A 27,970-nucleotide genomic window follows, 5' to 3' on the forward strand; every position below is an offset into this window, starting at 1 on the left:
CTGCACCCCAGTTCCTGTGTTTTTGTGCATAGTTGAGTCGCTTGGCCTTGTTTCCACGTCGGAGGTATGGCTTTTTGGCCGCAAGTCTTCCATGAAGGCCACTTCTGACCAGACTTCTCCAGACAGTAGATGTGTGTACCAGGGTCCCACTGTTTTCTGACAGTTCTGAGCTGATGACACTGCTGGACATCTGATTGCGAAGGGAAGTAAGATGTGTCTTTCATCTGTTGCAGTAAGTTTCCTTGTCCGACCACTGTGTCTACGGTCCTCAACGTCGCCCATTTCTTTGTGCTTCTTCAAAAGAGCAGCACATCTGGAAACCCTTGTCTGCCTTGACATGTCTGTCTGCCTTGACATGTCTGTCTGCCTTGACATGTCTGTCTGTCTGCCTTGACATGTGTCTGTCTGCCTTGACATGTCTGTCTGTATGCCTTGACATGTCTGTCTGTCTGCCTTGACATGTCTGTCTGCCTTGACATGTCTGTCTGCCTTGACATGTCTGTCTGCCTTGACATGTCTGTCTGTCTGCCTTGACATGTCTGTCTGTCTGCCTTGACATGTCTGTCTGCCTTGACATGTCTGTCTGCCTTGACATGCCTGTCTGCCTTGACATGTCTGTCTGCCTTGACATGTCTGTCAGTCTTGACATGTCTGTCAGTCTTGACATGTCTGTCTGCCTTGACATGTCTGTCTGTCTGCCTTGACATGTCTGTCTGCCTTGACATGTCTGTCAGTCTTGACATGTCTGTCTGCCTTGACATGTCTGCCTTGGAGAGACTGATGCAGTATAACTACTTTGTGTCTTGTTGCTGGGCTCAGTCTTGACATGTCTGCCTGGGAGAGACTGATGCAGTATAACTACCTTGTGTCTTGTTGCTGGGCTCAGTCTTGACATGTCTGCCTTGGAGAGACTGATGCAGTATAACTACTTTGTATCTTGTTGCTGGGCTCAGTCTTGACATGTCTGCCTGGGAGAGACTGATGCAGTATAACTACCTTGTGTCTTGTTGCTGGGCTCAGTCTTGCCAGGGTGTATGACGTTTGACAGTAAACTGTTGTTAGCTGAGTTTGGCTGTTCCTCACCCAGTTTTATTCTTCCTACACAGCTGTTTCTGTTTCAGTTAAGGATTGTGTTTCAATCTACATATTGAATTGATGATCATTAGCACCTGTTTGGTATAATTGTTTAATCATACACCTGACTATATGCCTACAAAATCCCTGACTTTGTGCAAGTGTACAAAGTGCTGTTTTGAAGCCAAGGGGTGGTCACACCAAATATGGTTATGAAGCCAAGGGTGGTCACACCAAATATGGTTATGTAGCCAAGGGGTGGTCACACCAAATATGGTTATGAAGCCAAGGGGTGGTCACACCAAATATGGTTATGTAGCCAAGGGGTGGTCACACCAAATATGGTTATGAAGCCAAGGGGTGGTCACACCAAATATGGTTATGAAGCCAAGGGGTGGTCACACCAAATATGGTTATGAAGCCAAGGGGTGGTCACACCAAATATGGTTATGAAGCCAAGGGGTGGTCACACCAAATATGGTTATGTAGCCAAGGGTGGTCACACCAAATATGGTTATGTAGCCAAGGGGTGGTCACACCAAATATGGTTATGTAGCCAAGGGTGGTCACACCAAATATGGTTATGTAGCCAAGGGGTGGTCACACCAAATATGGTTATGAAGCCAAGGGGTGGTCACACCAAATATGGTTATGTAGCCAAGGGTGGTCACACCAAATATGGTTATGTAGCCAAGGGGTGGTCACACCAAATATGGTTAAGTAGCCAAGGGGTGGTCACACCAAATATGGTTATGAAGCCAAGGGGTGGTCACACCAAATATGGTTATGTAGCCAAGGGGTGGTCACACCAAATATGGTTATGAAGCCAAGGGGTGGTCACACCAAATATGGTTATGAAGCCAAGGGGTGGTCACACCAAATATGGTTATGAAGCCAAGGGGTGGTCACACCAAATATGGTTATGTAGCCAAGGGTGGTCACACCAAATATGGTTATGAAGCCAAGGGTGGTCACACCAAATATGGTTATGTAGCCAAGGGTGGTCACACCAAATATGGTTATGTAGCCAAGGGGTGGTCACACCAAATATGGTTATGTAGCCAAGGGTGGTCACACCAAATATGCTTATGTAGCCAAGGGGTGGTCACACCAAATATGGTTAAGTAGCCAAGGGGTGGTCACACCAAATATGGTTATGAAGCCAAGGGGTGGTCACACCAAATATGGTTTTGTAGCCAAGGGGTGGTCACACCAAATATGGTTTTGAAGCCAAGGGGTGGTCACACCAAATATGGTTATGAAGCCAAGGGGTGGTCACACCAAATATGGTTTTGTAGCCAAGGGGTGGTCACACCAAATATGGTTATGAAGCCAAGGGGTGGTCACACCAAATATGGTTATGAAGCCAAGGGGTGGTCACACCAAATATGGTTATGTAGCCAAGGGGTGGTCACACCAAATATGGTTATGAAGCCAAGGGGTGGTCACACCAAATATGGTTATGAAGCCAAGGGGTGGTCACACCAAATATGGTTATGAAGCCAAGGGGTGGTCACACCAAATATGGTTTTGTAGCCAAGGGGTGGTCACACCAAATATGGTTATGAAGCCAAGGGGTGGTCACACCAAATATGTTTATGAAGCAAAGGGGTGGTCACACCAAATATGGTTATGAAGCCAAGGGGTGGTCACACCAAATATGGTTTTGTAGCCAAGGGGTGGTCACACCAAATATGGATTTGATCTAGATTTTTCTTCTGTTCACTCACTTTGTATTTAGTTAATTGATAAATATAATCTATTAACATGTCTATTTTTGAAAGCATTCTTACTTTACAGCATTTTTTCACACCTGGCTAACACTTTTACACAGAACTGTATATATATTTGTTGTGTGTCTATATCGCGTCATCTCTGTTGATGTATGTTGCTGTCTCTGTGCCTCTGTCTCTGTGCCTCTCTCTCTGTCTCTGTGCCTCTCTCTCTGTCTCTGTGCCTCTCTCTCTGTCTCTGTGCCCCTCTCTCTGTCTCTGTGCCTCTCTCTCTGTCTCTGTGCCTCTCTCTCTGTCTCTGTGCCTATCTCTCTGTCTCTGTGCCTCTCTCTCTGTGTCTGAGCCTCTCTCTCTGTCTCTGTGCCTCTCTCTCTGTCTCTGTGCCTCTCTCTCTGTCTCTGTGCCTCTGTCTCTGTCACTGTGCCTCTCTCTCTGTCTTTGTGCCTCTCTCTCTGTCTCTGTGCCTCTCTCTCTGTCTCTGTTCCTCTCTCTCTGTCTCTGTGCCTCTGTCTCTGTGCCTCTCTCTCTGTCTCTGTGCCTATCTCTCTGTATCTGTGCCTCTCTCTCTGTCTCTGTGCCTCTCTCTCTGTCTCTGTGCCTCTCTCTCTGTCTCTGTGCCTCTCACTCTGTCTGTGATCTTTCTGTGTTTCTCATATTGCAGTGTGGTCATAATGCGTCACACACCGTGTCTTGGGACTCTGTCTTGTGATTTGCAGAGCCGTGCCTGGTTCACACCGTCTACTCCATGCTAGTGTGAACTATGCTCACTGGTGTGCCGTATTGACATCTGCCTCTACCAAGTTCACTGGTTCTGTCTCTATCACTCTGTCTCACTCTCTCTGTGTGTTTCTCTCTTTCTCTCTTCTCTTCCTGCCTCTATTTCTTTCCTCCTCCCGTGTGCCTCTGACAACACCAAACACCTCCCCCTTCTCCCCCTGCCTCTCTCTTCCTCTCTCTCTCTGTCTCTTTCTCATGTACCCCCCACCACCACCACCTTGCCCCTCCCTTCCTAAATAGCAGTGGCCCATAAGCTAGGCTCCGCCCCCTCGCAGTACTTCCAGAGAGAAGGAGCCAATCCCAGGGCTCAGAGTCACGGCCTCTCCTCCCCCTCCACAGGCTGAGTTGCCCCTCCCATTCTGGTAAATACATGCTCTCTCACACTTTCACTTCATTTTCCTCACTTTCAGTTCAGATGTCTTTCTGTATGTCCCGATGTCTATCATCGTGTCCACTGCTTATCTGTGCCTATTCTATTCTCCACTTCTAATAACTGAATGAACTGTGTTTCTGTCCATTTCAGACCTATTGCCTTATATTCCCTGTTTACTTATTCTCTGGTTCTTCTTGTTGCCTCGGTGATGTCCTCTCTTCCTCTTGTATCTTCCTCTGCACTTTACCAGTGATGCTCTTCTTCATCCTTGACTCCCTGTCTTTCTCTCTCTCTCCTTCTGTTCTTGCTGCCCGTGTTTTTCTGTTCATCATTCCACCATTTGCCTTCTTTGTACTTTTCTCTGAGAGAGAAACCTCCCAGTGTTCTATTTCAGTGAGGTTGGGGTGAAAGGTCAAACAGAAGGAATTCTGGGAAGGATGGGAGCGAGAGGAGACATGTTAATTGAAACTCTTTATGTTTGCAGGTCTGTTCAGGTTCCTGCAGAGGGAGATATAGCCTTTGTGTTTTGTCTGTAAGTGTGTGTGACCACAGGGTGCAGTGTGTGTGTGTGACAGAGTTCTTTAGATGACTTTGTGTTGTTCTGTTTTGTACAGTTCTGGTTTTGTGCATGTTGAGCTACTGTTAAGGAGAACTCGGATAAATCAAACTTGACATCAAATGTTTTGGATGAACTTTTATTTCAGAGATGGAAGTTTCGATCCTCTTTGTCTGTGTGGGGGGGGTACCTGTCTGTGTGGGGTGGTACCTGTCTGTGTGGGGTGGTACCTGTCTGTGTGGGGTGGTACCTGTCTGTGTGGGGGGGTACCTGTCTGTGTGGGGGGGTACCTGTCTGTGTGGGGGGGTACCTGTCTGTGTGGGGTGGTACCTGTCTGTGTGGAGTGGTACCTGTCTGTGTGGGGTGGTGCCGGTCTGTGAGGGTTGGTACCTGTCTGTGTGGGGGGGGTACCTGTCTGTGAGGGTTGGTACCTGTCTGTGTGGGGTGGTACCTGTCTGTGTGGGGTGGTACCGGTCTGTGAGGGTTGGTACCGGTCTGTGAGGGTTGGTAGCGTTCTGTGTGGGGTGGTACCTGTCTGTGTGGGGTGGTACCTGTGTGTGGGGTGGTACCGGTCTGTGAGGGTTGGTACCTGTCTGTGTGGGGGGGTACCTGTCTGTGTGGGGTGGTACCTGTCTGTGTGGGGTGGTGCCGGTCTGTGAGGGTTGGTACCTGTCTGTGTGGGGGGGTACCTGTCTGTGAGGGTTGGTACCGGTCTGTGAGGGTTGGTACCTGTCTGTGTGCGGGGGTACCTGCCTGTGAAGGTTGGTACCTGTCTGTGTGGGGGGGTACCTGTCTGTGTGGGGGGGTACCTGTCTGTGTGGGGGGGGTACCTGTCTGTGAGGGTTGGTACCTGTCTGTGTGGGGTGGTACCTGTCTGTGTGGGGTGGTACCGGTCTGTGAGGGTTGGTACCGGTCTGTGAGGGTTGGTAGCGTTCTGTGTGGGGTGGTACCTGTCTGTGTGGGGTGGTACCTGTCTGTGTGGGGTGGTACCGGTCTGTGAGGGTTGGTACCTGTCTGTGTGGGGGGGTACCTGTCTGTGTGGGGTGGTACCTGTCTGTGTGGGGTGGTGCCGGTCTGTGAGGGTTGGTACCTGTCTGTGAGGGTTGGTACTTGTCTGTGTGGGGTGGTACCTGTATGTGAAGGTTGGTACCTGTCTGTGAAGGTTGGTACCTGTCTGTGAAGGTTGGTACCTGTCTGTGAAGGTTGGTACCTGTCTGTGAAGGTTGGTACTGGTCTGTTTAACACAGTGCTAATATATTATGTTTCTTTCTTTTGTTCTTTCCCTTTCTAACCCTTTTCCCCCATCCTCCCTCTCTGTCTGTCTCTGTCTCTCAGCCCAGGGGAAGAGTAGGAGGCAAAGTGTGTTGTTTTAGTGTCGGTGGGGTTGGGGGGGAGGGGGGGTTGTGAGGAGGACAGTGACGTACGGAACTGTCACACACACACACCAACCCCGCCACACACACCGAAGGAGTCCAACACACACCCTGCCACACACACTCACCCCGAAGAATCCAACACACACCCTGCCACACACACACACAGAAGGAGAGAAAACACACAGTACTACCCAAAACAAAAACAACAAGTCAACAACACAAGACTGAGGAACACTAAATGGGGAAAAACAAATGACTTAACATAATGAAGCCAGAGGATGAGAAGACTTGAGGATTTGAACATGAAGGTGAATATGTAAGAAGAGGAAGATGAGAGGAGCGATCCTCCGTGCTGCTTCTTCTGCTGCTCAGAGTACAGCAGTGATTAGGGCCGCTTTGGACTAAGCTGAGTGGATATGGTTTGAACAGGATTTGCTGTATCAGTGAGTTCTAACAGGGGGGGGGGGGTATGAGGGGGTTGGGGAATGTGAGCCTCTGCACCCCCAGGCTAGAGGACGGGCATGTTTAAAGTGAGGGAGGGAAGGAGGGATGAGCGGGGTGGGGAACGCGAGCCTCTGCATCCCCAGGCTAGAGGACGAGCATGTTTAAAGTGAGGGACGGATCCTCTCCTCTCTCCCTTTTACTTTCTATAGTCTAGACTGAGCTGTAGAACTCTGCTTTTTCATATCACACCATAACCATAAGCCCTAACCTCAACCCCTAACCCTAACCAACACCTAAACCCCTAACCCTAACCCTAACCAACACCTCAACCCCTAACCCCAACCAACCCCTAACCCCAACCAACACCTCAACCCCTAACCCCAACCAACACCTCAACACCTAACCTTAACCAACACTTCAACACCTCAAGCCCTAACCTTAACCAACACCTCAACCCCTAACCCCAACCAACACCTCAACCCCTAACCTTAACCAACACCTCATCCCTAACCCCAACCCCAACCAACACCTCAAGCCTTAACCAACACCTCAACCCCTAACCTTAACCAACACCTCAACCCCTAACCTTAACCAACACCTCAAGCCTTAACCTTAACCAACACCTCAACCCCTAACCTTAACCTTAACCAACACCTCAAGCCCTAACCTTAACCAACACCTCAACCCCTAACCTTAACCAACACCTCAACCCCTAACCCCAACCAACACCTCAACCCGTAACCTTAACCAACACCTCAACCCCTAACCCCAACCAACACCTCAACCCCTAACCTTAACCAACACCTCAACCCCTAACCTTAACCAACACCTCAACCCCTAACCTTAACCAACACCCCAAGCCCTAACCTTAACCAACACCCCAAGCCCTAACCTTAACCTTAACCAACACTTCAACCCCTAACCTTAACCAACACCTCAACCCCTAACCCCAACCAGCACCTCAACCCCTAACCGTAAGCAACACCTCAACCCCTAACCTTAACCAACACCTCAACCCCTAACCTTAACCAACACCTCAACCCCTAACCTTAACCAACACCTCAACCCCTAACCTTAACCAACACCTCAACCGCTAACCTTAACCAGCACCTCAACCCCTAACCTTAACCAACACCTCAACCCCTAACCTTAACCAACACCTCAAGCCCTAACCTTAACCAACACCCCAAGCCCTAACCTTAACCAACACCCCAAGCCCTAACCTTAACCTTAACCTTAACCAACACGTCAACCCCTAACCTTAACCAACACCTCAAGCCCTAACCCCAGCCAATAGCTGAAACATCGACACCTAGCTAACTACCATACCGTCGTGTCCATTTCTCTACCCCACACACACATGTATGCACGTGCACACACACACACGAGGCATAGAATTGTGTCTATAGGATGCTAATCCTTTGTTTCCAAATCATATTTGGAATGGAATGGATTACATACTGAGCCTGGAGAATCTCACTATTTAATCCATTGCATGCTTCCCCCCCCCACACACACACACATTTGTACATTACAGTGCCCAGACCTGGCACCCCGAAGGTCAACTCTAGCACCTGATCCCCCATTCTATTACCTCATCAATCAGTCACTCAGGCAGAATACGGTACCAATACAGTACCAATACAGTACCAATACGGTACCAATACTTTACCAATACGGTACCAATATGGTACCAAGCATACACTAACAACACTAAAGTTATCTTCTTCAAAGTGTACAGTATCTACAGAAGTCAACAGGACTGGGCACTTCACTAGGCCACTATGCTGAAGTGCACACTAGGAAACACTAAGTTACACAACACACAACAATAGGACAATGCATTATGAAGAGATTATTATCTGTATGATGTGATGGGATACTTTTATGACACGCTATAGTGATACACAACAGAGCAATATATAGGAGGGTTGTTGATGCCCAGGTACACTTCACGCCAGAAGTTTACCTCACAGGACAAAGGGGGTTTGAACAGTGTAAAGAAACCCCTGAACCCCTGTCAACCTTGATTCTCCACTACCCTGGTTCTTATGCTCCATTTATAGCTACTTAACATTGAGCTGTTTTCTGATCTGACCTCTTAGATACTAAATCTAAAGTACACCAACGCTCCCCCCACTCAAACACCCTTATACACACACACACACACACACACACACACACACACACACTCTCTCTCTCTTATGCACACGCACACAATATAGTTTTGTTCTGTTTCTAATCTGTATATATGACCATACTTTTCACTCTTTAGTAATAAGGTACAAGCAATGATTTCCCAGAATGCAATTCTCTGTGTCACTGGGCTGTTCCCGTGGGAAACGCTGGTGACTGACTGAGAACGTGTTGCACATTCCTTAAGCTCAGGACTTATGGGTATTGTAGTTTTGTGGATTTGGTGTAAGGTAGTCTTGTTCCCCAGAAGCCAGGAACATGAGGTTAGCTAGGTTACAAGGTAAAGGAAGTGCAGCCTAAATGTTCCCCTTGTAGAGTTTAACATAGGGCAAGCCTGTCTAGGAGGGCCTCTTGGAAAATGGCCCACTACATGCTCTGTGCTCAGACAAGATGTATGGATGACTTTATCATCTACATGTTCAATCAGTCAACAGATCAATCATGGATCTGTCTCCCTCCTCTAGTTAGTCTGGGGGTGGGTTAAAGTGCTGTTTAAAGAGTAACCTCAGAATAATAATACCTAACCATTCCCTTTACTTCACTCCTCCCTTTAGAAGCTAAAGCATGTTTGTATGGATATATCATGGGATATGTCTCATGTCTGTATGGATATATCATGAGATATGTCTCATGTCTGTATGGATATATCATGGGATATATGGACATCTCATGTTTGTATGGATATATCATGGGATATGTCTCATGTCTGTATGGATATATCATGGGATATGTCTCATGTCTGTATGGATATATCATGGGATATGTCTCATGTCTGTATGGATATATCATGGGATATGTCTCATGTCTGTATGGATATATCATGGGATATGTCTCATGTCTGTATGGATATATCATGGGATATGTCTCATGTCTGTATGGATATATCATGGGATATGTCTCATGTCTGTATGGATATATCATGGGATATGTCTCATGTCTGTATGGATATATCATGGGATATTTGGATGTCTCATGTTTGTGAAATGGCTGCAGTTTGAGCAGACAGGAAAGGGCAGAGTCACATAGTATTTACTGATCAGTGATTGGGAAAACATAGGAAGTGACCTCATTGACTACCTTCTTGCAACCTATCAGCTACTTTTATCAGTTCGTTTTAACCCCAGTTTTAGAGCATTTACTCTCTGTTGTCTGCTGTGTTGTGAAGGCACCAGATGAACTAAGACCACTGGACCAAAACACACTGAGGCTGGAATTGAACTTAGATTGAATTCCCCCCCCCCCCGAGGGTCCAAGCACGACTGTTTCGTATGCAAGTGGTCAGGTTGTGTACAGGTCAGTGAGTTTGTGAGTGGGAGAGTGTGAGCAGGATGAAGTTGTTCCTATACTCTGATCTAGGGTCAGTACTATGTTATGTCTTTCCCCCCTAATGATTAAAGTCAGGATTTGGAGAGCATAAGCTGATCCTAGATCTGTACCTTAGTGGCAACTTCTACTCAGAGTGTGAGCGTATGTAGCATGTACATAGATGATCTGTCAGTCTGTATATAGGCAGTGTACAGGTTTGATACGGCAGCAGACTCAGTCAGGTAACCTTATTTTGAAAACCAGAGCAATATTTCTGTATTGATAATCGGGCCAAGGCTGTATGATAATATAGTATGTGTATCTATCAGGAGGGAATTAGAGGTCTGCTAAAAAACACAGATCAATGAGTTCCGGAGAGATTCATCCCTTTTTCAGTGATGTAATAAAGTTAGGAGAGTAAATGTTTTCTGTTTAGATTTGAGAGGTTTGATGGAGTATAACGCCATAGCCTCCCTATCACTGTCTTACTGTGCTTTGGTGACACCTAGTGGTCACACAACATCGTCACAGTTTAACGGGAGTGGAGTGCGTGTGATGTGACGCGAGTGTGTGAGCTTACGAAGAGGTTCGGTGTGTGTGCATCACAGAGCTCGTGCAATGATGGGTGAAATAGTTGTGAACACTAAATAAAAATCCTTAGTTTGATGGAGTGTTTTTCTCATGAAATACTTTAAATATTTTGTCTTCCTTTGAAGCCTTCATGCAGTAAGTGTGTGTGGTTTATTACAACCTCCCAGCCTGTCTTTGTGGAGGAGTACAGGACAGGATCACACTCCTGTACCAATACTACTGACAGCATCACCGTGAAACACAAGGATTTCCAACATCACCCATGGAGTCCAGTGGAGGCTAATGAGGGGAGGACGGCTCATAGTAATGTCTGGAATGGAATCAATGGAATGGCACCAAACACATCAAAGACATGGTTTCTATGTGTTTGTTACCATTCCATTGACTCCATTCCAGCCATATTTATGAGCTGTCCTCCCCTCAGCAGCCTCCACTGATGGAGTCCTTGTTTGATGTAATTCTGCCTGCCAATGTCGCTGAACAGAAGGACATGGGGAGGTCACCAAGGGCCTGCTTCAGACTTGAGATAAAAAAGACTTAACATGGACTTAAGTTAATATATTGTTTTACTTAAGTGCATGTTCATTTAACTTACATTATCTTATAGGGCATTGTAAATGAGCCAGGGATACTTTTTTCAAATACTATTTTCAAAGACCCGGGTTAAATGCATGGGAGTATATTTGACTATTGTCAACTACTTTCCAGGTGTATTTCCAAATACATTAAAATATTCAACTACTTGTCTTCTCAAATAAACAATATCTTAATACTTACTTCAAATGTATGTGAGAGTAACTGAGATATTTGAACTGGTATTTGTACCCAGGTCTGCAGGTATCCATGGTGATGCTGAACTGTACTATGTAATGCCTGTTGGACCAGTTACCCCATTCGTGTTTGTTACCCCTTGACACTGATCTAAGGTCAGTTTTGCAGTTTCCCCCGATGGTTAACGTTTTGGGGCTCAGGAAGCTACGCTTGCTGATCCTAGATCTGTGCATAAGGGGATCTGCTAGTCAACGCAATGTTACTCTTGACCTTACAGTGAAAAATAAAACCTGTTCTCTGAAGGAGTCTGAGTATTGGGACACTTCCCTGGTCTTTTCTTCTGAGTCTGTATATAAGGCCACAGCACTGGTCTGCCTGGACCAAATACACATCCTCATTCATATCCTATCTATTTTCCTCCATTACTTTACTCATCAACGGTGTCTGGAGCTAGTCCTCTGGACATCAACACCTGGCCACTACACTCGCCTGCACGCTTTGGTCATTGTATGATAGGACTGAATAGATATAAGCAATAGTGGCTTAGATCCTAGCAACAGGCTAAATGAAATCCATTCAGGTCGTCATAGGGTCACACACAGAAGGCTGCTGAGGGGAGAACGGCTCATACTAATGTCCAGAATGGTGTGGCCCAGGGTCAGAGACAAAACATTACATGTGATTCTCTTTTCAAATCAAAGTTTATTTGTCACGTGCGCCGAATACAACAATGAAATGCTTACTTCCAGGCTCTAACCAACAGTGCAAAAAAGGTATTAGGTGAACAATAGGTAAGTAAAGAAGAAAAAACAACAGTAAAAAGACAGTGAAAAATAATACAGGCTATAACAGTAGTGAGGCTATATACAGGCTATAACAGTAGCGAGGCTACATACAGGCTATAACAGTAGCGAGGCTACATACAGGCTATAACAGTAGCGAGGCTACATACAGGCTATAACAGTAGCGAGGCTACATACAGGCTAAAACAGTAGCGAGGCTACATACAGGCTATAACAGTAGCCAGGCTACATACAGGCTATAACAGTAGTGAGGCTATATACAGGCACCGGTTAGTCAGACTGATTGAGGTAGTATGTACATGTAGATATGGTTAAAGTGACTATGCATATATTATAAACAGAGAGTAGCAGTAGAGTAAAAAGAGTGGTTTTCCTTTCATGTTCTCCTTACATTTGTACATTGCTGATACTAATAAACAAGTCTGAAAATTGATGTCATTCAGTTTGGTCTCCCTCATGTAGATAATTGACAGAACTGTGATGAAATAGAAGTAATGGTTTGTGGTTGATGAAGCTGGAAATGGTGATCATGAGGGTGAGATGTAAAGGAGGATGAAGATGGTGGTGAGATGTCAAGGAGGATGAAGATGATGGTGAGATGTAAAGGAGGATGAAGATGAGGGTGAGATGTAAAGGAGGATGAAGATGAGGGTGAGATGTAAAGGAGGATGAAGATGAGGGTGAGATGTAAAGGAGGATGAAGATGAGGGTGAGATGTAAAGGAGGATGAAGATGATGGTGAGATGTAAAGGAGGATGAAGATGATGGTGAGATGTAAAGGAGGATGAAGATGAGGGTGAGATGTAAAGGAGGATGAAGATGATGGTGAGATGTAAAGGAGGATGAAGATGAGGGTGAGATGTAAAGGAGGACGAAGATGTAAAGGAGGATGAAGATCATGGTGAGATGTAAAGGAGGATGAAGATGAGGGTGAGATGTAAAGGAGGATGAAGATGATGGTGAGATGCAAAGGAGGATGAAGATGATGGTAAGATGTAAAGGAGGATGAAGATGATGGTGAGATGTAAAGGAGGATGAAGATGATGGTGAGATGTAAAGGAGGATGAAGATGGTGGTGACTTCTGCTATCTGTCTCACCACGGATCCATCCTGGTTACAGACACTTTCCTCAAGAGAGAGCGCCATCCTAAGCTATAGTGCATCTGTTAATGTTCATATTCAAGCGTTATTTGCACAAGGAAGTGTAGGTGAATATTCATGACTAGGGTTGATTTCCAGTAACCTGTACTGTTCTCTTTGAAGTAGAAAGAAGAATCAATAAAAGTTTAAATATTAGACATGTGTAAACTGAATGAAGGCTTAACCCATGTGAGTGTCCAAGCTAGATCCACATCAAATTGACCATTGGACATGTAAAAATCAGAACGTAAACAGAATCTGTGTTGATGAGGCAAGGCAAACCAACAAGACATGTTTGGTCTGGGCCACATCTGATCTTGTGAAGGCTACTGTACACACACATGGGTTAATCATACATAGACAACAATGGTCTAAACTTCAGAAGATCTTTGGACAGGAAAATGAGCTAATCAGTGATAGGCACCAGTGGGAGTATGCATGTCACGCTACCAATAGAATCTATGCCCCAATGTCTGAGCCAATAAGAGAATGGAAACTAAGTAAGACAACATGATTTGTAAAGTGGGATGATGACGTTATGTAAGGGTAAAACTGTATAAAAGCCAAGCACTAAGAATGAGGAGGCTGTTTTTTTCCACAGAAAGGCTCCACTTCTGTTACTTTTGTAATAAAGTCTAATTGAATTTACAAGCTCCGGTGTCAAAGAAGAATGTGATTTAATATTTTCCACAACAGAAGTAGCTTTTTAGACAAATCCTCCATTCCAAGGAAAACCGCCATAGATAAAGAAATATTTGACTTTATGGTAGGTTCATTCTAATCCAATGTTCTCGCATTGTTTAACATTAACACCCTTATCATACTTACACACCATTGTAAATACCGGTACAAGCCTTAGTACTCTGACACATGGACATAGGTCCAGATAAACCGTTTTTTGAAGGAAATAAAATACAGACAACTAAATCATATCAAATTTTATTTGTCACATACACATGGTTAGCAGATGTTAATGCGAGTGTAGCGAAAAGCTTGTGCTTCTAGTTCCGACAATGCAGTAATAACCAACCTAACAGTTCCAAAACTACTATCTTATACACACAAGTGTAAAGGGATAAAGAATATGTACATAAAGATATATGAATGAGTGATGGTACAGAACGGCACAGGCAGATACAGTAGATGGTAAACAAAGTGGCATAGTTAAAGTGGCTAGTGATACATGTATTACCTAAAGATGGCAAGATGCAGTAGATGATATAGAGTACAGTATATACAGTGCCTTGCGAAAGTATTCATCCCCCTTGAACTTTGCGACCTTTTGCCACATTTCAGGCTTCAAACATAAAGATATAAAACTGTATTTTTTTGTGAAGAATCAACAACAAGTGGGACACAATCATGAAGTGGAACGACATTTATTGGATATTTCAAACTTTTTTAACAAATCAAAAACTGAAAAATTGGGCGTGCAAAATTATTCAGCCCCCTTAAGTTAATACTTTGTAGCGCCACCTTTTGCTGCGATTACAGCTGTAAGTCGCTTGGGGTATGTCTCTATCAGTTTTGCACATCGAGAGACTGACATTTTTTCACATTCCTCCTTGCAAAACAGCTCGAGCTCAGTGAGGTTGGATGGAGAGCATTTGTGAACAGCAGTTTTCAGTTCTTTCCACAGATTCTCGATTGGGTTCAGGTCTGGACTTTGACTTGGCCATTCTAACACCTGGATATGTTTATTTTTGAACCATTCCATTGTAGATTTTGCTTTATGTTTTGGATCATTGTCTTGTTGGAAGACAAATCTCCGTCCCAGTCTCAGGTCTTTTGCAGACTCCATCAGGTTTTCCTCCAGAATGGTCCTGTATTTGGCTCCATCCATCTTCCCATCAATTTTAACCATCTTCCCTGTCCCTGCTGAAGAAAAGCAGGCCCAAACCATGATGCTGCCACCACCATGTTTGACAGTGGGGATGGTGTGTTCAGCTGTGTTGCTTTTACGCCAAACATAACGGTTTGCATTGTTGCCAAAAAGTTCAATTTTGGTTTCATCTGACCAGAGCACCTTCTTCCACATGTTTGGTGTGTCTCCCAGGTGGCTTGTGGCAAACTTTAAATGACACTTTTTATGGATATCTTTAAGAAATGGCTTTCTTCTTGCCACTCTTCCATAAAGGCCAGATTTGTGCAATATACGACTGATTGTTGTCCTATGGACAGAGTCTCTCACCTCAGCTGTAGATCTCTGCAGTTCATCCAGAGTGATCATGGGCCTCTTGGCTGCATCTCTGATCAGTCTTCTCCTTGTATGAGCTGAAAGTTTAGAGGGACGGCCAGGTCTTGGTAGATTTGCAGTGGTCTGATACCCCTTCCATTTCAATATTATCGCTTGCACAGTGGTCCTTGGGATGTTTAAAGCTTGGGAAATATTTTTGTATCCAAATCCGGCTTTAAACTTCTTCACAACAGTATCTCGGACCTGCCTGGTGTGTTCCTTGTTCTTCATGATGCTCTCTGCGCTTTTAACGGACCTCTGAGACTATCACAGTGCAGGTGCATTTATACGGAGACTTGATTACACACAGGTGGATTGTATTTATCATCATTAGTCATTTAGGTCAACATTGGATCATTCAGAGATCCTCACTGAACTTCTGGAGAGAGTTTGCTGCACTGAAAGTAAAGGGGCTGAATAATTTTGCACGCCCAATTTTTCAGTTTTTGATTTGTTAAAAAAGTTTGAAATATCCAATAAATGTCGTTCCACTTCATGATTGTGTCCGACTTGTTGTTGATTCTTCACAAAAAAAATGCAGTTTTATATCTTTATGTTTGAAGCCTGAAATGTGGCAAAAGGTCGCAAAGTTCAAGGGGGCCGAATACTTTCGCAAGGCACTGTACATATACATATGAGATGAGTAATGTAGGGTATGTAAACATTATATTAAGTAGCACTGTTTAAAGTGGCTAGTGATATATTTTACATCAATTTCCATCAATTCCCATTATTAAAGTGGCTGGAGTTGAGTCAGTGTGTTGGCAGCAGCCACTCAATGTTAGTGGTGGCTGTTTAACAGTCTGATGGCCTTGAGATAGAAGCTGTTTTTCAGTCTCTCGGTCCCTGCTTTGATGCACCTGTACTGACCTTGCCTTCTGGATGATAGCGGGGTGAACAGGCAGTGGCTCGGGTTGTTGTTGTCCTTTTTATTTCACCTTTATTTAACCAGGTAGGCTAGTTGAGAACAAGTTCTCATTTGCAACTGCGACCTGGCCAAGATAAAGCATAGCAGCGTGAACAGACAACACAGAGTTACACATGGAGTAAACAATTAACAAGCCAATAACACAGTAGAAAAATAAGAGAGTCTATATACATTGTGTCCAAAAGGCATGAGGAGGTAAGCGAATAATTACAATTTTGCAGATTAACACAGGAGTGATAAATGATCAGATGGTCATGTACAGGTAGAGATATTGGTGTGCAAAAGAGCAGAAAAGTAAATAAATATAAATAGTATGGGGATGAGGTAAGTAAAATTGGGTGGGCAATTTACCGATAGACTATGTACAGCTGCAGCGATCGGTTAGCTGCTCAGATAGCAGATGTTTGAAGTTGGTGAGGGAGATAAAAGTTTCCAACTTCAGCGATTTTTGCAATTCGTTCCAGTCACAGGCAGCAGAGAACTGGAACGAATGGCGGTCAAATGAGGTGTTGGCTTTAGGGATGATCAGTGAGATACACCTGCTGGAGCGCGTGCTACGTGACCAGTAAACTGAGATAAGGCGGAGCTTTACCTAGCATGGACTTGTAGATGACCTGGAGCCAGTGGGTCTGGCGACGAATATGTAGCGAGGGCCAGCCGACTAGAGCATACAGGTCGCAGTGGTGGGTGGTATAAGGTGCTTTAGTAACAAAACGTATGGCACTGTGATAAACTGCATCCAGTTTGCTGAGTAGAGTGTTGGAAGCTATTTTGTAGATGACATCGCCGAAGTCGAGAATCGGTAGGATAGTCAGTTTTACTATGGTAAGTTTGGCGGCGTGAGTGAAGGAGGCTTTGTTGTGGAATAGAAAGCCGACTCTAGATTTGATTGTAGATTGTAGATGTTTGATATGAGTCTGGAAGGAGAGTTTACAGTCTAGCCAGACACCTACAGTAGGTACTTATAGATGTCCACATATTCTAGGTCGGAACCATCCAGGGTGATGATGCTAGTCGGGCGTGCGGGTGCTGGCAGCGAACGGTTGAAAAGCATGCATTTGATTTTACTAGCGTTTAAGAGCAGTTAGAGGCCACGGAAGGAGTGTTGTATGGCATTGAAGCTCGTTTGGAGGTTAGATAGCACAGTGTCCAAGGACGGGCTGGAAGTATACAGAATGGTGTCGTCTGCGTAGAGGTGGATCAGGGAATTGCCCGCAGCAAGAGCAACATCATTGACATATACAGAAAAAAGAGTCGGCCCGAGAATTGAACCCTGTGGCACCCCCCATAGAGACTGCCAGAGGACCGGACATCATGCCCTCCGATTTGACACACTGAACTCTGTCTGCAAAGTAGTTGGTGAACCAGGCATGGCAGTCATCAGAAAAACCGAGGCTACTGAGTCTGCCAATAAGAATATGGTGATCGACAGAGTTGAAAGCCTTGGCAAGGTTGATCAAATCAAATCAAATCAAATGTATTTATATAGCCCTTCGTACATCAGCTGATATCTCAAAGTGCTGTACAGAAACCCAGCATAAAACCCCAAACAGCAAGCAATGCAGGTGTAGAAGCATGGTGGCTAGGAAAAACTCCCTAGAAAGGCCAAAACCTAGGAAGAAACCTAGAGAGGAACCAGGCTATGTGGGCTGGCCAGTCCTCTTCTGGCTGTGCCGGGTGGAGATTATAACAGAACATGGCCAAGATGTTCAAATGTTCATAAATGACCAGCATGGTCGAATAATAATAAGGCAGAACAGTTGAAACTGGAGCAGCAGCACGGTCAGGTGGACTGGGGACAGCAAGGAGTCATCATGTCAGGTAGTCCTGGGACATGATCCTAGGGCTCAGGTCCTCCGAGAGAGAGAAAGAAAGAGAGAAGGAGAGAATTAGAGAACGCACACTTAGATTCACACAGGACACCGAATAGGACAGGAGAAGTACTCCAGATATAACAAACTGACCCTAGCCCCCCCGACACATAAACTACTGCAGCATAAATACTGGAGGCTGAGACAGGAGGGGTCAGGAGACACTGTGGCCCCATCCGAGGACACCCCTGGACAGGGCCAAACAGGAAGGATATAACCCCACCCACTTTGCCAAAGCACAGCCCCCACACCACTAGAGGGATATCTTCAACCACCAACTTACCATCCTGAGACAAGGCTGAGTATAGCCCACAAAGACCTCCGCCAAGGCACAACCCAAGGGGGGGGGGGGGGGGGGGGGGGGGGGCAGTAAGTCAGTGACTCAGCCCCCGTAATAGGGTTAGAGGCAGAGAATCCCAGTGGAAAGAGGGGAACCGGCCAGGCAGAGACAGCAAGGGCGGTTCGTTGCTACAGAGCCTTTCCGTTCACCTTCCCACTCCTGGGCCAGACTACACTCAATCATATGACCAATGAAGAGATGAGTCTTCAGTAAAGACTTAAAGGTTGAGACCGAGTTTGCGTCTCTGACATGGGTAGGCAGACCGTTCTATAAAAATTGAGCTCTATAGGAGAAAGCCCTGCCTCCAGCTGTTTGCTTAGAAATTCTAGGGACAATTAGGAGGCCTGCGTCTTGTGACCGTAGCGTACGTGTAGGTATGTACGGCAGGACCAAATCAGAGAGATAGGTAGGAGCAAGCCCATGTAATGCTTTGTAGGTTAGCAGTAAAACCTTGAAATCAGCCCTTGCTTTGACAGAAAGCCAGTGTAGAGAGGCTAGCACTGGAGTAATATGATAATTTTTTTTGGTTCTAGTCAGGATTCTAGCAGCCGTATTTAGCACTAACTGAAGTTTATTTAGTGCTTTATCCGGGTAGCCGGAAAGTAGAGCATTGCAGTAGTCTAACCTAGAAGTGACAAAAGCTTGGATTCATTTTTCTGCATCATTTTTGGACAGAAAGTTTCTGATTTTTGCAATGTTACGTAGATGGAAAAAAGCTGTCCTTGAAATGGTCTTGATATGTTCTTCAAAAGAGAGATCAGGGTCCAGAGTAACGCAGAGGTCCTTCACAGTTTTATTTGAGACAACTGTACAACCATTAAGATTAATTGTCAGATTCAACAGAAGATCTCTTTGTTTCTTGGGACCTAGAACAAGCATCTCTGTTTTGTCCGAGTTTAAAAGTAGAAAGTTTGCAGCCATCCACTTCCTTATGTCTGAAACACATGCTTCTAGCAAGGGCAATTTTGGGGCTTCACCATGTTTCATTGAAATGTACAGCTGTGTGTCATCCGCATAGCAGTGAAAGTTAACATTATGTTTTCGAATAACATCCCCAAGAGGTAAAATATATAGTGAAAACAATAGTGGTCCTAAAACGGAACACCGAAATGTACAGTTGATTTGTCAGAGGACAAACCATTCACAGAGACAAACTGATAAAACTGCACAGTACTGTCTTTTATCGATAGCAGTTATGATATCGTTTAGTACCTTGAGCGTGGCTGAGGTGCACCCGTGACCGGCTTGGAAACCAGATTGCACAGCGGAGAAGGCACGGTGAGATTCGAGATGGTCAGTGACCTGTTTGTTGACTTGGCTTTCGAAGACCTCAGATAGGCAGGGCAGGATAGATATAGGTCTGTAACAGTTTGGGTCCAGGGTGTCTCCCCCTTTGAAGAGGGGGATGACTGCGGCAGCTTTCCAATCCTTGGGGATCTCAGACGATATGAAAGAGAGTTTGAACAGGCTGGTAGTAGGGTTTGCGACAATGGCGGCGGATAGTTTCAGAAATAGAGGGTCCAGATTGTCAAGCCCAGCTGATTTGTACGGGTCCAGGTTTTGAAGCTCTTTCAGAACATCTGCTATCTGGATTTGGTTAAAGGAGAACCTGGAGAGTCTTGGGCGAGTAGCTGCGGGGGGGGGGGGGGGGGGGGGGGGGGGGTTGGGGGTGGAGCTGTTGGCCGAGGTTGGAGTAGCCAGGAGGAAGGCATGGCCAGCTGTTGAGAAATGCTTGTTGAAGTTTTCGATAATCATGGATTTATCGGTGGTGACCATGTTACCTAGCCTCAGTGCAGTGGGCAGCTGGGAGGAGATGCTCTTGTTCTCCATGGACTTCACAGTGTCCCAGAACATTTTGGAGTTAGAGCTACAGGATGCACATTTCTGCCTGAAGAAGCTGGCCTTTGCTTTCCTGACTGACTGCGTGTATTGGTTCCTGACTTCCCTGAACAGTTGCATATCGCGGGGACTATTCGATGCTATTGCAGTCCGCCACAGGATGTTTTTGTGCTGGTCGAGGGCAGTCAGGTCTGGGGTGAACCAAGGGCTGTATCTGTTCTTAGTTCTGCATTTTTTGAACAGAGCATGCTTATCTAAAATGGTGAGGAAGTTACTTTTAAAGAATGACCAGGCATCCTCAACTGACGTGATGAGGTCAATGTCCTTCCAGGATACCCGGGCCAGGTCGATTAGAAAGGCCTGCTCACAGAAGTGTTTTAGGGAGCGTTTGACAGTGATGAGGGGTGGTCGTTTGACTGCGGATCCGTAGCGGATACAGGCAATGAGGCAGTGATCGCTGAGATCCTGGTTGAAGACAGCGGAGGTGTAATTGGAGGGCCAGTGGTCAGGATGACGTCTACGAGGGTGCCCTTGTTTACAGATTTAGGGTTGTACCTGGTGGGTTCCTTGATGATTTGTGTGAGATTGAGGGCATCTAGCTTAGATTGTAGGACTGCTGGGGTGTTAAGCATATCCCAGTTTAGGTCACCTAACAAAACATACTCTGAAGCTAGATGGGGGGCAATCAATTCACAAATGGTGTCCAGGGCACAGCTGGGAGCTGAGGGGGGTCGGTAGCAGGCGGCAACAGTGAGAGTCTTATTTCTGGAGAGAGTAATTTTTAAAATTAGCAGTTCGAACTGTTTGGGTATGGACCTGGAAAGTATGACATTACTTTGCAGGCTCTCTCTGCAGTAGACTGCAACTCCTCCCCCTTTGGCAGTTCTATCTTGACGGAAAATGTTATAGTTGGGTATGGAAATCTCAGAATTTTGGTGGCCTTCCTGAGCCAGGATTCAGACACGGCAAGGACATCAGGGTTAGCAGAGTGTGCTAAAGCAGTGAGTAAAACAAACTTAGGGAGGAGGTTTCTGATGTTGACATGCATGAAACCAAGGCTTTTTCGATCACAGAAGTCAACAAATGAGGGTGCCTGGGGACATATAGCAAGGGCTAGAAAGATAGCAAGGGCTAGAAAGTTAGCCTTTGGGGGACGTCGCGATGGGGGTTAAGTCTGTTTATGCCTCTTCATGCGGTGACATCGATAGACCGGTCGTGGGTCCGGATATTGTAGCCCAGGAGTATGCTTCGGTGGTAGCACAGGAGCTCTGGCCGGGCTAGCTTCAAGCTAAGTGGATGGAAACGCTAGCCAGGAGTAGTCATCCGGGGTTGAGTTTAGCTAGTTAGCTAGTTGTGAAGATCCAGATGAAAAAGTTCCGTTTGCGGTGGGAATCCGGGGATAAAAATAATAGGTCCGTTATGCTCTGGTTAGAGTCGCGTTGTTCGAACTGGCGAGAGCTTTCCGAGCTAAAGGTTAGCCAATGACCACTAGCAATGGTTTGCTGACTGATAGCTGGTAGTTAGCTGGCTAGCTTCAGTTGAGGGGTTCCGGATCCGAAGTAAATATAAATACTTTAGAAAAAAAAGCAGATCCACGCTACATTGGGTGAGGCGGGTTGCAGGAGAGTATTTAGATGTTGAGGTTTATAAAAATGTTTTAAAAGATATGCGAAGAAAAATCTGAAAAAAAACCCGAATATATACAAGGGACACGACACGACACGACGTCTGACTGCTACGCCATCTTGGATCATCTTTATGGCCTTCCTGTGACATCGGGTGGTGTAGGTGTCCTGGAGGGCAGGTAGTTTGCCCTTGGTGATGCGTTGTGCAGACCTCACTACCCTCTGGAGAGCCTTACGGTTGTGGGCGGAGCAGTTCCCGTACCAGGCGGTGATACAGCCCGACAGGATGCTCTCGATTGTGCATCTGTAGAAGTTTGTGAGTGCTTTTGGTGACAAGCCAAATTTCTTCAGCCTCCTGAGGTTGAAGAGGCGCTGCTGCGCCTTCTCCACAACGCTGAGAGTGTGGGTGGACCAATTCAGTTTTTCCGTGATGTGTACGCCGAGGAACTTAAAACTTACTACCCTCTCCACTACTGTTCCATCGATGAGGATAGGGGGGTGCTCCCTCTGCTGTTTCCTGAAGTCCACAATCATCTCCTTTGTTTTGTTGACGTTGAGTGTGAGGTTATTTTCCTGACACCACACTCCGAGGGCCCTCACCTCCTCCCTGTAGGCCGTTTTGTCGTTGTTGGTAATCAAGTCTACCACTGTAGTGTCGTCCGCAAACTTGATGATTGAGTTGGAGGCGTGCATGGCCACGTAGTCGTGGGTGAACAGGGAGTACAGGAGAGGGCTCAGAACGCACCCTTGTGGGGCCCCAGTGTTGAGGATCAGCGGGGTGGAGATGTTGTTACCTACCCTCACCACCTGGGGGCGGCCCGTCAGGAAGTCCAGTACCCAGGTGCACAGGGCGGGGTCGAGACCCAGGGTCTCGAGCTTGATGACGAGTTTGGAGGGTACTATGGTGTGAAATGCTGAGCTGTATTTGATGAACAGCATTCTCACATAGGTATTCCTCTTGTCCAGATGGGTTAGTGCAGTGTGGTTGCGATTGCGTCGTCTGTGGACCTATTTGGGCGGTTAGCAAATTGGAGTGGGTTTAGGGTGTCAGGTAGGGTGGAGATGATATGGTCCTTGACTAGTCTCTCAAAGCACTTCATGATGACGAAAGTGAGTGCTACGGGGCGGTAGTCGTTTAGCTCAGTTACCTTAGCTTTCTTGGGAACAGGGACAATGGTGGCCCTCTTGAAGCATGTGGGAACAGCAGACTGTAAGGATTGATTGAATATGTCCGTAAACCCACCAGCCAGCTGGTCTGCGCATGCTCTGAGGACGCGGCTGGGGATGCCGTCTGGGCCTGGAGCCTTGCGAGGGTTAACACGTTTAAATGTTTTACTCACGTCAGCTGCAGTGAAGGAGAGTCCGCAGGTTTCGTTGCGGGCCGTGTCAGTGGCACTGTATTGTCCTCAAAGCGGGCAAAAAAGCTATTTAGTCTGTCTGGGATCAAGACATCCTGGTCCGCGACGGGGCTCTTTTTCTTTTTGTAATCCGTGATTGACTGTAGACCCTGCCACATACCTCTTGTGTCTGAGTCGTTGAATTGCGACTCTACTTTGTCTCTATACTGATGCTTAGCTTGTTTGATTACTTTGCGGAGGGAATAGCTACACTGTCTGTATTCGGTCATGGTTCCGCTTCCTTCGCTTTCATTTTCACGTGAATGCTGCCATCAATCCACAGTTTCTGGTTTGGGAATGTTTTAACCGTTGCTATGGGTACGACATCGTCAATGCACTTTTTAATGAACTCGCTCACCGAATCAGCGTATTCGTCAATGTTGTTGTTGGAAGGAATGCGGAACATATCCCAATCCACGTGATCGAAGCAGTCTTGAAGCGTGGAATCAGATCGGTCGGACCAGCGTTGAACAGACCTGAGCGCGGGAGCTTCTTGTTTTAGTTTCTGTCTGTAGGCAGGGAGCAACAAAATGGAGTCGTGGTCAGCTTTTCCAAAAGGAGGGCCGGGGAGGGCCTTATATGCGTCGCGGAAGTTAGAATATCAAATCCAGGGTTTTACCAACCCTGGTTGCGCAATCGATATGCTCATACAATTTAGGGAGTCTTGTTTTCAGATTAGCCTTGTTAAAATCCCCAGCTACAATGAATGCAGCCTCAGGATATGTGGTTTCCAGTTTGCATAGAGTCAAATAAAATTTGTTCAGGGCCATCGATGTGTCTGCTTGGGGGGGAATATATACGGCTGTGATTATAATCGAAGAGAATTCTCTTGGTAGATAATGCGGTTGACATTCGATTGTGAGGAATTCTAAGTCAGGTGAACAGAAGGACTTGAGTTCCTGTATGTTGTTATGATCACACCACATCTCGTTAATCATAAGGCATACACCCCCGCCCCTCTTCCAACCAGAAAGATGCTTGTTTCTGTCGGCGCGATGCGTGAAGAAACCAGCTGGCTGCCCCGACTCCGTTAGCGTCTCTCGAGTGAGCCATGTTTCCGTGACGCAAAGAACGTTACAGTATCTGATGTCTCTCTGGAATGCTACCCTTTCTCGGATTTCATCAACCTTGTTGTCAAGAGACTGGACATTGGCGAGTAGTATGCTAGGGAGTGGTGCACGATGTGCCCGTCTCTGGAGCATGACCAGAAGACCGCTTCATTTGCCTCTTTTACGACATCGTTGTTTTGGGTTGCCGGCTGGGATCTGATCTGTTGTCCTGGGTGGAAGGCAGAACACAGGATCCGCTTTGCGAAAGTCATATTCCTGGTCGTAATGATGGCGAGTTGACGTTGCTCTTATATTCAGTAGTTCCTCCCGCCTGTATGTAATGAAACCTAAGATTACCTGGGGTACCAATGTAAGAAATAACACGTAAAAAAAAAATACATTATAGTTTCCTAGGAACGCGAAGCGAGGCGGCCATCTCTGTCGGCGCCGGAAGATCTAAAAACCGATCTAAAAAGCTGGGTGATATCAGACCAAGTGGCACAACTGGAGCAGAGTGAGAGGGGTCAAAGATAAGATGTAGCTTCAGGATGCTCTGGACATACGGTATATTGTAAGCTGGGTGGTTCCAGCCCAGAATGCTGATTGGCTGACCGACGTGGTATATCAGACCTTATACCATGAGTATGACAAAACATTTATGTTTACTGCTCAAATTACTTTGGTAATCAGTTTATAATAGCAATAAGGCCCGAGGGGGTGTGGTATATAGCCAATGCAAGGGCAGTTGTCTGGTACTCCGTATTGCGTTATGCTAAGAACAGCACTTAGATGTGGTGTATTGGCCATATACCACACCCCCTTGGGCCTTACTGATTAATTATACCCTGTAGTTCTCAGTATCAACTCTCTAATGCCTGACGTAATGAGACGTGGTGAGACAAGAAGTAGCATGCATAGTCACAGGGTGTGTCCCAATAATATCTCCTTCCTCCTGAAGTGTCCACTCGTTCACTTACTTACTTAGGCCTTTGTATTCTTTGAGGTAAACAGGCCATCAATGAATCGCCTCCATCCCTTTTGGTCTTGTGCTTTCTGTTCCAGGCGTTGCCATGTCAGACCCTTTGCCTTCATCACCTGCCCTGTGCTGTCTCCAGGTGGGTCTTCCTCTTTGTGTTTGCCATGTGGGTTCCATGTTAGGGCCTGCTTTGTGACTGATTTATTGTTTGTTCTGAGTGTGTGATCTGTATGTGTCGTTCACTACTTCCAACAAAATGCAAACACAGTGGATTGGAGTAAGTATGGAATAGAGTTGTGTTTCCATGTTTCTCATAACAGTAATTTTCTGTTAAGTCAGTGAAGGGAAGTGAACTAGTGCACGCTTTGGGAGGAAGGAGAGATAATTGGGATGTAGCCACAGTTTTGATACCTGAGAACTAGAGGCAGTTGTGTCACCTTGTAGCTAGATTCTCAGTCCAATGCAATGTGGCAGACTGACAACAAGACTGAATATCATTGACTGCATGATACTATATTTACAAATTAATAGAAGATAAAAATTAAACAATCATTTACCGAAGTTTTCCTGTATTTGAACAGTTGATAAGATTTTCGGGAAATGAGGTTGAAGTTTGCTCTTGCAGATACTTATGTGTTATTTGGCCCAGGTCCAACAAATGTGTTTGTACAGAGGGCAGGAATAGTCCCAGTTAAAATGTATTTCTAATTTCCACACTCAACATGTAATTCCTAATAAGTCCTTTACTTTGGTCACATGACCTCACCCTTTATAAACAAGTCCTTGGAACTACCCAACTCCACAGACTCTTGCAGGTCCAGATGAAGACAATGATGAAGAAGACGAAGAAGACGATGCTTCCTCTCCAGCTGATTGTGATCGTTTGTCTGTCTTATGGACAGGCAGATGATTCCACCGTGACCCTTTCATTACCCTTTTCTCTGGCCTGTCTGCCGAGGTGGGGAACCTGAGGAGGGAGGTTGAGGACTTGAGAAAGTCATGCAACTGTAAGTCTCTTGGATTTTTATATATTGTTTTCTTAATATAATAGTAACTAGATGCACCAGATATAAATGATATACATGCACAGAAAATGAACAATGACAGAACAATGGCCAATAATTCATTATCTGATATGACTGAATAAGTTGATTTGAATTTAAAGGGGAAGATAGATATTTAAAAAAATCATGTTAAATGGTTACTCAACTTGAAAGTTGTCTATCAATGGGCCAAGATAAACCTTGATATGGTTAGGTTAGGGATAGGGTTAGGTTTAGAATAAGGGCAAAGGTTAAGTTTAGAGTTAGGGTTAGGTTTAGAATAAGGGTAAAGGTAAAGTTTAGGGTTAGGGTTAGGTTTAGAATAAGGGTAAAGGTTAAATTTAGGGTTAGGTTTAGAATAAGGGTAAAGGTTAGGGTTAGGGTAGGGGTTAAGGTTAGAGCTAGGGTTAGGGTTAGCAGATAGTTTGTTGAAATGCTACTGATAGTTCTGTAAAGCATGGACTATCCAAATAAAGTGTAACTCTTTAGCCACTGCTAGTTCAACATGTCTGTGGGTGATGGGCGCAAAAAAATGTCAATGTCAAATCTACTGAAATCAACTCATTTATTTGTTTTGTTATACTCAGCTGTAGATGTGGCCTTCTCAGCTGCCCTGCGACCTAGTATCCAGGACAATGAGGGCTACGGCAACACCGGGCCCTTCCAGGCAGACACCAACCTGGTCCACAGTCACATCATCACCAACGTTGGCAACGCGTTCAGCCCCCGGACAGGTCAGCCATTGAAATATTATTACGATTTACATAGACAACTCCCACTGCATCCACATTTTTCCATATAATTCTTGCTTTGTCTGGCTGAAACATTCCCAGATATCATATTGGCTTTATAAGAACTACATATCAATGGGTAACAAATCACGTATAACTGTATTTCATGCTCTAGAAGGATTCATAAAGAGACACTACTAATAAAGCGGGACCTTTAGAGTAGGATAACTTGCCATTATAAATAGTTTAATAATGCTTTATAAATCAGAAATTCTCATGAAGTTCCTTGTCGACACATACAGGAGCATTCACAGCACCAGTACATGGAGTCTACTACTTCACTTTCACCTCCTATACCTGGAAAAATGAGGCCAACATCGGTGTGGCCCTTTACAAGAACCAAGAGCAGGTAGCTCTGGTCTATGAGTATCAGGACAAGGGGGACAATGAAGACTTTGCGTCCAATGGGGCCACCCTGCAGCTGGCCAAAGGAGACATCGTTTACCTGGTCCTACCGTCTGGTTTCCAGGTGACCAGTAATGCTTTCAAAAACCTTAGCACCTTCAGTGGCTTCCTTCTCTTCCAGGCTGAAGGAGAAAACGTCTGAGAGACTGAGGGGGTCAGGGTGTAGGTTGGGAGGGTTCTCCACTTAACTTCCACACATTATAATCTCTTTTGCTGACATTTACATGTGTGTGAGGCAATAAAAGCAATGTTAAAAACAGTAATCGTTTCTTTCGTGAATTAATGGTTTGCAGCAATTACTTTTGTATTGCTCCCTTTGATCATGTTATCA

General features: G+C 45.5%; 2 protein-coding genes across 12 annotated transcripts in view; both read left to right on the top strand.

Annotated features, from left to right (window-relative positions):
* Window positions 1–11,501, top strand: part of LOC110519666 (cyclin-dependent kinase 17) — a 113,459-nt gene extending 101,958 nt beyond the window's left edge. For 4 of the 11 annotated variants that reach the window (XM_090203785.1, XM_036947551.2, XM_090203786.1 and 1 more), the window contains 2 exons: window positions 3,828–3,946; window positions 5,849–11,501. In XM_090203785.1, coding sequence (XP_090059911.1) covers window positions 3,828–3,928 — 101 coding nt within the window. In that variant the 3' untranslated portion in view covers window positions 3,929–3,946; window positions 5,849–11,501. Of the gene's footprint in view, window positions 1–3,824; window positions 3,947–5,848 lie in introns of all 11 variants that reach the window. The other 7 variants (XM_036947554.2, XM_036947550.2, XM_036947555.2 and 4 more) reach the window with 2 other exon arrangements.
* A 2,225-nt stretch (window positions 11,502–13,726) lies between these two features.
* LOC100136613 (complement C1q tumor necrosis factor-related protein 3) lies at window positions 13,727–27,898 on the top strand. Its single transcript, XM_021566951.3, is given in 6 exon segments — window positions 13,727–13,905; window positions 25,487–25,539; window positions 26,206–26,315; window positions 26,318–26,407; window positions 27,031–27,177; window positions 27,477–27,898. Coding segments are annotated over 6 exon segments (708 nt in total). The 5' UTR covers window positions 13,727–13,902; the 3' UTR covers window positions 27,782–27,898.
* The last annotated feature ends 72 nt before the right edge of the window (window positions 27,899–27,970 follow it).

The sequence above is a fragment of the Oncorhynchus mykiss genome, chromosome 16, assembly GCF_057628025.1.
Source record: "Oncorhynchus mykiss isolate SJ-2025 chromosome 16, ASM5762802v1, whole genome shotgun sequence".
NCBI lineage: Eukaryota > Metazoa > Chordata > Actinopteri > Salmoniformes > Salmonidae > Oncorhynchus > Oncorhynchus mykiss.